General features: G+C 42.9%; 2 protein-coding genes across 5 annotated transcripts in view; one reads left to right on the forward strand and one right to left on the reverse strand.

Moving 5' to 3' along the window:
• The window catches only part of LOC27207460 (glycine-rich cell wall structural protein 1.0), a 74,275-nt gene that overhangs the window by 47,742 nt on the left and 12,208 nt on the right, over nt 1–14,325 (reverse strand). The gene's annotated exons all lie outside the window — the stretch shown is intronic.
• LOC27206419 lies at nt 674–1,343 on the forward strand. The gene is made up of 2 exons (XM_016174470.3): nt 674–1,049; nt 1,112–1,343. The coding sequence occupies exons 1-2, from the start codon at nt 753–755 to the stop codon at nt 1,244–1,246; spliced, it is 432 nt and encodes a 143-aa protein (XP_016040248.1). The 5' UTR covers nt 674–752; the 3' UTR covers nt 1,247–1,343.

Consider the following 14,325-nt stretch of genomic DNA (forward strand, 5'->3'; position numbering starts at 1 on the left):
TTTCCCCCACAAAAAAAAAGAAGGAAACTGGTTCCCTGTTTATTAAAGCATTTCTTACGCACCATTTGTTGCTTTGCCAACAAAAAAGCAGAGTGGAATGCAAACGAAACACAACTTGAAGTTTGATTAAGTGAAATCTCGTACGATAGTGCGGATAACTCGAGCAGGAGCAGGACGATCACGTCCTCGTACGAAATGCATCAATCAAAATCGAAAATAGAACAAAAGCAAGCCCTTGATTGGGCCGAGATACAGAAAGAGGAACTAACTAAATCGCCAAATTAATTGTGAGAAAGCAACACCAGAAAAGCAAAGAAATCTCAAGACCGAGAACAGGTCCAAGTCCAAATCCGCACAATGCCTGGTCAATGGACTGAACTGAACTGAACTAAAAAGCAGGCTGAAATGGGGAAGAGTTCTTTTGGGTGGAATAAAGCAAACGAAAGCTCAAAAAGTGATTAGGCGAGCTGAAAATACACAGAAGAGGAAAAGATTAGGGTGCCAATGGGGTACTCCATCTATTCAGGAAATTTTTAAATGCTCCTACACATATTATGCAGAGCTACCAGACCTTGTAAAAAAAAGAACAAGTCCTGGCAGATTAAGAGTGACCAGATTTGGACTTAACAAAAAACCTACATTAACTATTCTTTTAACTACAAATCGAAGTAGCCTCCGACAACAAAGTCCGACACAAAAACATACTTCAGAACCCAGTTGCAGATCCCAAACTGAAGCTTCCACATTTCAAAATGCCTTCTCGCAAAATCAAACTGACCAGTTCGCAGCTCAAATATATGGACTTGATAATGGCCCACATGTGCCGGGGCAAGTTTACTAAGGCTTCTCGAGTAATGGATATGGTGAGCCGCTCTAAGCACAAGTTTGCGCCCATCCATGAGGCCATTCTGCGCAAGATGTTGAAACTCATGATTGATCCGAACTATGGGAAGAAGCGCAGCCGGCCTTCAATCGAAACCGATAATCAACCGAACCTTGAGGAAATAGGGATAGCCAGGATGGAAAAGACTCCCCAAACGCTGTACAAGGTGAGCTCATCTAGAAATTCCGCATTTGCATCCAACTCAACCGGATTAATCAATCCTTCCAGGAGAAAATGCGTCCGTTCCACCAACACTTTCAAATGGTCCAACCGGGACCGACCGAAGAGATCACCTTTGGTTTGCTCGCCCTCTATGCGGTAATCATCTTTCTCGGGATCCTGTTAGAAACAGACTTATTTTGAAGTTTCGGAGAATCTTGGCCATCTTCCTTAATTAATTGTGTTTAACCTTAAATTAGTTTGTTGTTCAAAAACTTAAATATAGTTTGTTAAATATTTATTAAGTGGTGATGGCAACGGAAACAAGACACCACTCCACTTCCGAATGGCCATTGTGAGTGGAGTCAACAGACGTAAACCCACCCATAAATTTGGTGCTCTAAGGTCTCGTATTCGTAACAAGATATAATTAAACCCATCGGACAGAGCTGTTGGCCAAACTGCAATCAAACATTCAACCAAATTAGTACCGTTTCAGCCAATTGCCAGTGGTTAAAACGGCAACGGGTCAAAGAGTCGGGCGGACAGGAAGTCACGCAATTGTTCCATTGCCTACAAAAGTCGGCAACAGATTTTTGTGCTTCAATTTAATTTGATTTGCTGCCATTCAGGGGGGGGTGATGAAATGGTAAACTGGGTGGCACGGGAATGGGCATATCATCGCAGCGCCCTAATGAAGCTGTGCGACATCCATGTATGCGCAATTTGATAAGCCCCGCCTTTGAATCCTCTTTACCCATCATTAAGTTCGCAGTTTGTGGACCTTTTTGCGCTCGCTTGCCACAAATTTAGTGCCATGTGATGTGTGTGTGTGTGTGTGGGCACTGGGATCCTGTGATTCAGGACTCTGGATGGAGGACCCCTTGTTCCGGTTTTGGCCATTACCTTTGCCAGTTGCGCCTGCAAATGACATTTTCACATCATTTGCTGATGTGCCAAATGTGTCGTCTGGCTATCCAGCTATCCAGCTATCCATCTCCTCAGCTCTCGAGCTTTTTGCCAGTGTCTCCCCGTATCGCTTCTCTCTGTGTAGCCAGAAATTTACAAAAACGCCCAAAATGCCACTCCCAAATCCCTCTTAACCCTCCATAACCCTCTATAGCCCTCGTTGACCTGCGGTCAGCATTGAGTGCACGACCCAACCCGCCCACGTTCGTACGTTTTTTGTCATTTCCGTTTGTGCGAAATTTTCGGATATCCTCAAATGCAGCCCCTCATCCAGTGGGCACTGAACCACAGCCACCACATCCACAAAACTTGCGCAATTTGAGGCAAACGACGACAGCTTCCAATCATAATGCCAATGAAATGAACTGCCCCAAATGCCCCCCTTCTGCCTTGAATGTCAGGCTCAATAAACTCCAAAGCAATCTCCCTATGTGTGTGTGTCTTACTATGGGTGCTGCTGGTACTGCTGTGTTTTTCTACGTTCCACATGGCGTTGCCCCTTTGCCCTTCCTTTGCACTCTCTTACAGGGTCGCTCAGCTAAGTCTGGAAATACTAAATCACTTATGCATTGCAGCCAACAGGGAAACTAACTAAAACAGGACCCATGAATGTCATCTTTTTTTTAAAGAAATAGGGTTTTTGAAACAAATTTACTAGCCACAGTTTGATTTGATCCCGAAATAGGAGATGAAAGCACAATCACCTGCTAGAAAATGCCCATTTTGAGGGCATTAGTGGAAATGCATACATCACGATGTGGAATCTCCCGAAAATTGTTCAGCGAAAGGCGCTGCACTTTTCACTTTAGCTGCTGCCCGGCACGATTTGCACTCTCGTTGCCTTTAGCCCGCAACTCCGAATCCTTTGGCTGCTTATGATGCCCCTAAGGCACACACACACACACACACACACACACACATTCACACATTCGGTGTGTGCGCGGAAAGTCTGCTGCAAATCATTTAATATTTCGTCTGCGGCTTAATCTTCATCGACTTCGTCGGGGGATTTCCCGCACTTCCCCCGTTCGCTGTGCGCTTTTCAGCTGATTTGGCACTTTTCATGTGCTGCTAAGTGATTTTCCAAAATCATTGCTTGGTATTTTTGCAACGTTCCCCCGCATTTTGCGCTAATATCAGAGAAGCCTTTGCTTTGACTCCGCTGCGGTGATGGATATTTGGTCGTTATTTGTTGCATTGCACTATTAGTGTTTTTCCGGGCTTTCAAATTTTTCTTCGTTCTTCGGTGCTTGTTGGGTGCGTACTTAAAAAATCATTTCTTCCGCTGACGCAGCTCTTGAACCGTTTTTCATGTGCTCATGGGACTGCTCGCTTTTCGCAATTCCCCTTTGGTTATCTGGTTTTTGCTGCTTTGCAACACTACTCCGCTCTTTTTTGCTGACTTTTACAACCCCTTTTTGCGAGTACTACTTGGGTATTTCTTTTTAATTTTCCCATTCGGTTGGCTGGGTTTTTACCCTTTTTAGCTTTTATGTTCGCCTAAAGTGTTCGGCTTGGTTAGAAATATATTTTTTAGATTTTTTTTAAACAATTACACTGCAATTTCCGTTTGAACTCCGCACCTGTGTTATTTTTGCACCTTTAATTATTCGCACATTGGAGCTAAGTGTCTTTTTCCATACCCACTTGATGCATATTCCTATTTCTAAACTCTGAAATGAAACGTCAAAGATAATGGTTGAAAGCTTTTCCCGTCCATCTTGCTCTGCACATTTCCCCTTCCTGCCTGGATTTATGATCATTTCATTTCCTCGAGTCCCAGCCACTTCTTCGGCCCCCGCCCGGCTTCTTCAGTCCTTGTTGTGTATATCCTCTTGTCACATCTGTGCCAATCCAAAAATGATTCTTTCACGAAAGTTTCGCTCGGCCATAAGTTTGTGCAGCGGCCATAGCAACAGCAACACACACAACAACAATGGCAAGAGCAACGGCCATTTGGAGTCGCACATTAGGCCAGGAAAGTTGCTTTTCCCATTTCGACCAAGAGCGTTCGGTCCGGCCAAAACCAATTGTGCCCACTGCAATGGCCGTTGTTGCTGTGGTCCCAGCTGCCAAAATGCCCCGTGTTGGGGTCAGCTAACACAACTGGGCAAGCAGAGTCCAAATCCCAAAGTCCGAACCAGACCAGAAGTGAAGCCAAGTTTTGGAAGCGTCGACAGACAAACGACAACAGAAGGCTAGCGAAACTAAATTAATGCCATCCTCGAAAAAGTGCAACGAATTGCGTATGCCCTATATTGGCGATATATATATATTGCACTTAATTCCTCAGATGGAGAAATTAGAAAAGTTACCTTTCGGATGTCATATGATCGAAAAGAAAGTTACAATTCTAATTTTTTTATCAAGCTAACGCCTAGATGCTTCACTGTTGATACAGTAAATACTTATTCCCCGAGAGGGTATGCAAAATCACAACTCCTTTCTGAGGACGAGATTTCGTCTGGGTGCTGTCGTCTTGGGCGCTGCTGTCTTAGCGCTTAAGTGCGATGGCATTAAGCTATTAGCATAATTTTTGTGCATTATCATTAGGGCCGCGGGGCAAAAGGGGGCGGCCTGTGCGAGTTTGTTGTGGGCTAAACAGATTATGCCATTTATCATTGACATATTCGGCTCAGTCCCCAGCTCACACAAACGCAAACACATACATACAAACGCCGGAAAATATGGCAGAAGAAAGAAAAACGCATCCGGAAAAGGCGAAAAAATTTGCTTTTACTTACTTACGGCCGAGCCGCAGACAAAGCCAAAAAAAGTTGTACGAAAAAAGTTTCGGCTTTTTTCCATTTTACCGTCTTCCCCGTTGTCCTTTTTCTTTTTGGCCCGGCTTAGTCCGGGGAAGTGAAACGAACCGAAATGAAGATGAAAGAATCTGCACTCACCTGCAATGACAGAAAAGAGAATTTTTTGAATTTTTTGTTAGTTTTAATGCACTTTGGGGTAGCTAAGGGTAAATATGTCCCAGAACAGATTCGGGAGCCAATTTAATCAGAGAACCCAAAACCCAGCAAGCAATCGAAATAACTCAAAATTATAATTTGAATGAATGTTGGATCTACATAACTAAAAACTGAAATGCAGTGGTCGCATCCATTATGGTTATAATCACTTAGTTTAATTACAATAATCTTATTTTCCCTTCCACGTTCCATAAACTGAAACTCGAAGCACTTCTGAAAATAAAACCACAAATCCCTACGGCACTCCTTTGATTAATACCGTCAACACTTGGGCACATTTTGCATCTGAGAAACGCATTGAATCCATCATCATCGATAATCCTTTGCCCCAGGTTGAATGTCCTCGAAATGTGTTGCACTTAATCAAATCAAAACGCATTCCATTTTCTTAATTTGGATTGATTCCCTCGCACCTATTTCTTAATTTGCAGTGATTCCATGTGGAAAGGATAAGATCAGATTGAATTTTTCCCTCATAGAATAATTATAATGCTTAAAATGCTAAAAACAAAATCATGTTTTAGTACTCGTATCCTGATAAAAATCAACAGATCTATTCCTTTTCATTTTATAAGCATTGCATTTTTCTATTTCCTGGGTATCAAGCTAACGAGAGGAGGTTAAGTTCACTGCTGAGTGAATAAAGAGCCTGGATTTGTTTTCCCCGCCACTTTTCCACATATGGAGTGTGGAAAAATTGTGGCAGGATAATGGGGCAGCCGCAAGGGGTTGGAGTTCAAGCCCGGACGCATTTGGCCTGGCCCACGACGAGGACTCAACATTTTAATTGCCTCGATGGGAGAGCGCAGTCTTCCACCGCACGACTTCCAATTTTCAACTCGAAAACTCCAATTTCGTGTGCAATTTTCTTGGTTCTGCCGGAGGAAGATGGAAAATGCAGAAGGTAGCCGGGTGCCATATAAAAACACATAGAAAAGGCTAAACGACTTGCCTGATAACTCGCTAAGCCGCAAAACGTTCCGCAGTTCGTTTCAGTTGTTTTTATCCCGTGCCATTTTCCTCTGTCCTCGCCATCTTACCCCCTGATTTCCCCCCGTTTCCCCCTATTTTCCGCACCCCGCCCACTCACGCCTCAGCAGTTTGTCCCTCAACTAATCCGCCTCAAAATTTATTTGCTTAATTTCATTTGTTGGCTGCAACTTTTCGGGGGTCAGAGGACAAGAACTGAACTGAAGCGGAGCTCTGCGGACGTGCGGTAATGTTTTGGCTTAAGCTCTCTTCTTCCACCTTCCACCTTCCACCCGTCTCTTTCGCAGCTCTTATCGCTCTCTCTTTCGCAATTTCTCCAACTGGTCAGTGGCCAAAAACCAACTTGGCTTTGGATCATAAATAATCCGTGCCAGTGTATAAATCAGGGCTGCATTCGGCAATGGAGCAAGAGATTTCTTATGAGTATATGCTATATATATTTAACAATGGATCGAGGAACTATAAAAGCTCTTAGGATCACCAAACATTAATGTTATTAAGCATATTAATACATTAGCTTAACTCAACTCTCAAATAATACTGTATTCTCGTTCTCCGCCACCAAAAAGCTTTCGACGGAACCTCAAATTTCGCTTACACATCGTGCAGTTTTCATTTCTCTGGGGAAATACTGAAATTTTCATTTCATTGCCACGCGCCCGCCTAAAACTATTTTTGCCCAACGGAGGATCCTCGCTGTCATGGGAACGCATCTTCATTATTTAATTTTCCGCGCATCGGCTGCAGCCTCGGCCTCGCGGAAAACCCTCGGAAAAGTCCTTGCGAAAATTCCTGCCTTCGTTTCAATTAATTTTCGCGACATTGATGCGCCGTGGCAGCCCGTAGAAGCTGCTACCCCAGCGAAGATGTGTGCTGTCCTCTCTCCCGTAATTTCAGCCAGTCCCCGGCGTTTCCCGCTGCAATTTTCCCAGCCCTGCTGAATTTTCCCAGCCCCTCTGAGATTGCCGCAAAAACTCCTTGACGCCCGCGTTTGTTGTCATCGCAAGCTTAAAACATTTTTGCCCGGCGCGTTTTTAATTAATTTAAAGTTATTTTGCCCGTCGTCAGCCACTCCCCCTTTTCGTGTATACGCCTTTATTAAATCCGCCGGCATTGCGTTTTAATTGAAATCTGCTTGTTGCTCAATAAATTTACATAAATATCGTAGTGGCTGCAAAGAGACCGGCTGTTTGATGCGGGAAAATGCCGAGGATTCCGGACTATATTCCATGATTTCTGATTAGCCCGCTCAACGGCAGGATCCGCAGGTTTTGGGCGGCAGGGACAGATGCAATATCCGCAGACAGGAATCCCCAGCTACTCCGGCGGAGGCAGCAGCTGCATCTGGCATAATTAATATTTCCTCGCGCCTCCGGTGAAATGCGAAATGGAAAATGGGGGGGAAATTCGGACGGAGTTGTCAGGTCCAACAGAAATTAGCTTTTTTCAAGAGCGCTTCAATTGCAGCGTAACTTTCAAAAGTATATTTGAACAAATCCTAAGCTTTGGTTACAATCATATTCACTTTGAGCCATCGCACTTAATTTAAGGTATGTATTTGGGTATTTGTTAGATAAGATCTTTCGATACTTTTACATTGCAGCCCTGATTAAAATGCGACCCTAGACAAGAGCAAGCTATCGATAGAAAGAGTGTAGAGTGAAGCGGAGTCGAGTAAAGTTGTTGTTCCTAAATCTAAATAATAAATATCGTCATAAGTCTAAATAATTAAATGTGAAGTCTTGAAGAACCTAAATGATTTGTTACACTTATAAGCTCTATTTCTATATCTACTTGTTTAAATAAAAACTCTACAAAAAAGAAACACATGTACATATGTGTATTATGGCGGTAAATATATATTTTAAGCGTCTCTTAGCTTAATGTAGTTCTCAACCGAGAAAAACTTAGAAATATATTAATGTACCCGCACTCCTTGGAAATTATTTCCTCGACTCCAGTTGACTTAGAAGTTCATTTGCGAACTCACCTCAACTTCGGGGGCTTCGAACCAGTTGCCTATTTGGAAATGAAAGTTTTGAACATCCGAACACGAGTTTTCCATTTCGGACTTGCCCAAATCAGAGTTCGGATCAGTTTATACAAATTTTATTCGGTTTGTTTTTTCCAGTTTTCCGTTTTCCGTGCTCTTTTGCCGGCCTCTCTATTTGTGCTTGTGTGTGTTGCTGTGTATTTGTTTGTCTGTTTGTTTGTTTGTTTGCTTGTTTGTTTGATGTCAACATGGCCTAGGCATATGAGCAGCAGCAACTGGAGCTGTGCACTGCCAAGTGGCAAGTGCATCCTGGCATGTCCTCCTCTAAATTCAGGGCCCCATTCCGGCTCCCACTGCCTTCATTAGCCTTTGGCAGCAAGTCAGAGGCGCCCTGTATTTACCAGTACGAGTATCTGTGTAACTGTGCATCTGTGTGTGCTCAACAAAGACCCTTTTGTGCGATACACAGCCGCACCACTACACGTGCATACATCGCATCCATGCTGCCGTAGTGCCTTATAGCCGCACGGACATGGCATTGACTTTTGTCTCGTCCTGCGAGCCTGAATTGTTGCCATTTTCTATTGATTGCCCTGTAGCAGCCAAAACAAAACTGCAGCCTATGCAATCGCAGAGGTAAGTCCACGACGTATGGAGAACAGGGCTCCATGCTTATTTAATTCAATTAATTAATTAATTAGTTAAAGAGCGTGGGATTCCAAAACGAGTATTATTGATTATTATTGATCGCTATATAACCTCAGTATAGTTGTACTCTTTACACATGCGTGCATTGATCTTGGTGTATAGTTACACAAAGTTCTTATTTTCAACAATTATAAGTTACGTTTTAAACGATGAAATATTATCGTTTCAAAGCATTTTTATTCGCTAGAAATACTTTGCCCTTAAACCTTTAGTTTCGCTATTGAATTTGATAACATGTTTGCATTCAAATGGGCATGGATGGTAACACGTGATGTTTTGCCTGCAATTGTATTATTATACTTGACATGACGGCAATATCCACACAATGCCTTTCAGAACTTTTTTGAAGTATCGATATGTAAAATAAAAACCCGAGAAATTGCCAGAGTCAAGTACCGCGACTATTAGATATGCAAGGAAAGTTGAGATAAACAAGCAGCAAATCGAACTACTGGGTTGAATGAAAACTCGCAATTTCAAAAACTGCATTAGCTGTATTAGAACATAATCAGTTTAAGTCAAGCTCTAGCTGGGCAAGGCATCAGCTTTTATTTAATAAATAAAGTTCTACTCCATTTCCTGGCCTGCCATTTGTGTTTGTATAGGTTTAACTGCGACTGACAGCTCGCTGTTTGCATGTGTGTGAGTGTGTATGGTGTGTATGGTGTGCGGGTGTCTGTGAGTGGGGGCTTTGCATTAAAGTCATCACAAGGCAATCTAATTTGAAGAAAGCGCCGCAAAGTCTGCAACAGAAGGCGGCAGCACATGCAATGCCAACTCGCATGTCACCCGGCGAATTTCGGCGAGGAATGTCGCGGGAAAGGTCGCGAAGGAAAAGCCGGGAAAACGGAGGGAAACGCAGGGAAACGCGGCAACGCTGAGGCCCGAATGGCGGCGATGCCACACACGTTTAAACATAATAATTCTCAATTTCGTCAGCGATATCAATGGCAGCGGCAGCAGCGCGACAGGAAAAGCATGCACACATCAACATAAACTGGCGTTTTTTGTATGAAATTGAGCACACGAGCACCCGAAAAAATGGAGTCAAACTTATTCGCATAGCAGTGCTCACAATAATAGGAGCTGTCCATCAAAAAGGAGAAAAAGCTTGTTTAAATCAAAAAGATATTAGCATTTGCAATAATCATTTCGAAGACAATGCCTCAAATAAAATCTGTGTACTTGAAATACTGTTCCCTATTATTGCGACCATAGCTGTGTTTCCATACATAAAAAACGAGCCACAGCAGAAGGCGGAAAAAAAGAAAATCAAGCAAACGAAGAAAAATTCGGCGGCAAGAAAAACTCAAACGACATGCGGAAATCATGTCAGATGAAGTAGCAGCAGTCGCTGCAGTCGGAAAAAGTAAAATTACACACAGACTCCGGCAAAATAGATGGAGGCCCACTCACACATATGCCAGCCCGCCATCCACATACACACACACTTATGCACAGCGGAAACGGAAGGAGTTGTACATGTTTGATGGCAGGGCTGCAACTGCAACTGCAGTTTAGAGTGTACGGTGGAGAATCAGACTTTTTAGATTCTTGAAATATTTCGCATTTCACTTTGGGACTCACTAAATATCTCATTTGTTCGCCGTTATGAAGTTAGTAGCAACTGCTATTGCTTTACTTCATATTAAAGCGCATTCAATGCCCTTGAAGTGTAATCTTGTTTTTAGCCAATGAAAGTCCATTATGTGCTTGACTCCATTGACGACATGAGCACCCCACAAATGTATCAGGTTCGTCCAGTATTTTGCTCAATTTTTCAGCTTTCACAAACACTCGATATTGGAACAAAACCGCAAGCACCACAGGGATTATCGAGCGCAAACGGTTACATCCACACACACTCGAGGGCATTAAAGTGCGCACTTGCACTGCAATTGATCCCACTGTGCGGCATTGTCATTACTATTTGCGCTCGTTTAGGGCTTCTGATGCTTCAGATGCTGCTCCCACTATAAGTGCATGGTAATGTTTTAAAAACGCGACACAGACGCCTGACGATAACAGCCAACGATGCCCGTGAGGAGGGGAGGGGCGTGGAAAATTAAGGGGGGAAAACTGACGGGGCTGAAGAGCGGACGAACGGATGGGCGGATGGGCGGACGGGCGGAAGGGGTAACCAACAAGCAATGCCATATCAATTTTCAATTTCCAGCGAGCCAGCAACTGTCAGGGTGTCAGGGACAGAGGAACGGAACGGAACGAAACGGAACGGACCGACCAGACGGCCATTCAAGCCGACAGCTAATGCCTACACTGGCCGAAAAAGTGGCCAGCATTCGGGCTAGATTCCAGAAAGCTCGAACGAACCTCTTCTACCCTACGAATTCAGAAATATTGACAGTAACACGATCATTTAACATTCGTGTACAAATTCCAAGCGACTTTGGAAATATATTTTTATTGTTGACAAATGAAAGAAATTTCTTTTGGTGCACGTTGTACGCATCGCCAGCAAACTTCGGACACACCAAAGACCATTAGAGAAATATCCAAATCAACAATGAAATGCAATTTCTTCCATAGCTTCCAAGCTGCAAATGCAGCCAGCTCAACTATAAATTGTCCATTGTGTTGATTGAGAAGAGCAATGATAAAATAAAAAGACAGCGCATGTCCAGCATTTGGTGTGGAACTTTAAAAATGCTTTATAAACAAAAAATATAAATAGGCAAGTCGCTTTGAAACACCGCATTGCGATATTGGGGATTTGTAGCTATTGAGCAATATATATATATTTGTGTTTTATGTTTATAACGATTAAATTTATGTTTCAAAGTGTTTTCCAGTGTATAGTATAAGTAAAAGTATAATGAGGTCAGAAATCAAAGAAGTACCAAATTGTAAAATTATATATTATGCAAGCAAATGCCTTTAAAGACACGACAGAATTTGATCAAACTTTCACGCGGTGTGAAGCATATGATGGCCATAAATCCCATATTCCCTCTGCGCGTCCAGGGTATGACCAAGTGTCTGGACAGTCGTTTATTGTCAACTCATTCGTTTTCGCTTGGCCCAATTTGGAGTTTGATTTATGTCAGAAATATTTTAATTTTATTGGCGCAGCAGCACAGCCCAGGTGAGAGTGGCCCCAAAATGTAGTTGTCGTTGTGTTCGGGAGGATAACCCAAATTCTCTCTGGCACGCACACACACAAGCCAACGTGCGCACACACACCTATGTATGTAGCTGCAGCCGTGTCCTTTCGTCCTTGCTGCATCTGTTTTGATAAACTGCATTGTTATGGATTCTCTTGCCGAATTTCTGGCGAATTTTTCGGCCTTGTGTGCCGTGTTGGCCCACATTCCACATACACTGCCTGTACGTTGTAATCACATGAATTGCTGTTTTTGGTCAGGCGTAAGTCCTTCTGATATTTTTTCATCATCTCAGCTTTCGTTTCATTACTCCATGGCTTTGGGCTCAAGTCTCCTGTCTATTTTTGTGGACAAAAGTGAACGGAAATTGCATTCGAAATCTATTTATTTGCCACACTGGGCTCTGTTATCTGCATTCAAATCAAATTTACAGACACAATGAGCAGAGAAATTATTATTTTGGTCATTCAATTAATTTGGGTTTCATTCTGAGTGAGATTTTCCAACAATTAAACTTTTTAGATCCAGTTCTATCTGCTGAAAGGGGTTATTCCTTTGATTGATAGACTGCATAAAGTTATTAAAGAACGATATTAAAAGAACAACAAGGGATAAGACAATGAAGAACCTGATGGCCATTGGTAAATATAAATTTGTTTCACACATTTAAGACATGTGTTTTGTTGGTTTCAAAAGAGACTCATAGTACTGATTATTAAACAGCACAACTAACTATTTATTATAAATCAAATATTTTCAATCTCAGCCACGCCAATTAATTACGGAAGCACTCGAAAGTAGGCAACAATTTGTATTCCCAAAATGGATGGATTCATGTGTTTTCGTCCATCTCTCAATCAGATTAATTAATTGGATTTTGTCAAGCGGCACTTCAATTAATCAAAATCAAATTAAAGCTGGGAAAAAAGGCCAGGAAATGTGTTGACTTGAGGTTTGCCACCCATTTCCATTTCCCGGCCGCAAGTCCTCCGAGGCTCATTAGGCCAAAAAGATATACGTTGACACACATTGATAACCGCACACACATACGTACATGTGTGTGTGTGTGTGTGTCTGCCCCTAATTAACCCACTAATGCCATTTGCCGACTAACGTCGCTAATTAAGCTCAAAAATGAGTAGGAGAAAAAAGTGCACGAAAAAGGCGCAGAACAAAACGAGAAAAATATTCCCTGCCTGCGGAAAAGGTCAAAGCATAAATCAGAAGGCAGGGGCGTTGGGCGGTGGGCGGGGCCAGCAGGATGCAATTGCCTGGCCCACTTTTCTATATTTTTTTTTTGTTTTTTGTTTTAGTGTGTTTTTTTTCGCCCAGCGAGCGCCAGTCAGCCAGCAGCAAAAGGGGTCACCATAAAGTTTTTCCATTTCTGGGATCCAGTTTCAAGCAATTTCATTTAGAAGTGGCCTTTCACAGGTGGAAAACGAAATGAAATCTGCCTTAACCGTGTCTATCTGGATGTGGTGTGCATCTGGATAGCAAGTTCAGGCGGAAGTTCATATGCGATATCTTTTACGGCCATCTGGCAGCCATTAAAGAGTGCACTCGTATATGCACGTGCTTATTTTGGGTCATTTTTTATCGGCGTTTTAGTGGGTGGCTGCATTGATGCCATTGCATTGATCCTTCAGGCAGGATAAAGCTCACATTCATGCGGCAGATAGTTCAATAATCGACTTTATTGCTGTCAGTCGCGCAATAATGTCTTCTTTTTACACATTTCCCAACGGGAACTTGGAGGTCGATTTGGAGGATGAACAGGAGATCCTTTGCTCTCAGTGAGCCTGTTATGCAGGAAAATTAGAAAGCAAATCTAAGTGCATATTAGTCTTGCTGTCTTTGGCTTTTTGAGGATCTCTGCGAGTCCGCGCCGGTGACACAGTTCTCGTGCCCGTCCTCGTGCGCCCAAAATGCGGAGCTCCTTCGCCGGGGTCAGGGGTCAGCGGCGACGCTGGCGATGGCAGCACAATGTATTTCAAGTGGAGCGAGTGCAAATAAAATTAAAAAAACAACAAGAGCATCAACAAAGCGAGATAGAAAAAAAAGAAGCCGAAAGCAAAAAATATATGGCGCCGACCTCATTTTGCTAAAGGGGTGATGGGTGGCTGCTGCAACGCTGACTTGTTTTGCCACTTTTGGGTGCCATCTTCCCCTTTTCCTACCACCCCACCCCGTGGAATTTCCCACTCCCCCCCTCCTCTGTTTGTCTGTCGACACTTGGCGACCTCTGCCGCTGCCGCTGCCGCTGCCTCTGCCGGCGTTTTGTCATTGTTTGCATTTGGCGCGCATTTTTTGTTTTCGCTTGTGGTTTTCTTTTGTTTTTGCCGCATCCAGCAAGGAGAAAAACAAGGAAAAACTATGCAAAGAAAACGGGCATGTGATATACCCTCTAAAGTATTACTAAAAGCATCACGTTCATAAAGTGTAGTTACTAAAACGTAATATTTGAAAATCAGAAAACTGTTTATCACTTAAGGTGATTGGATTATTAAATATAATCGTAGG

Source organism: Drosophila simulans, chromosome X (genome assembly GCF_016746395.2).
Source record: "Drosophila simulans strain w501 chromosome X, Prin_Dsim_3.1, whole genome shotgun sequence".
NCBI classification, from domain to species: domain Eukaryota; kingdom Metazoa; phylum Arthropoda; class Insecta; order Diptera; family Drosophilidae; genus Drosophila; species Drosophila simulans.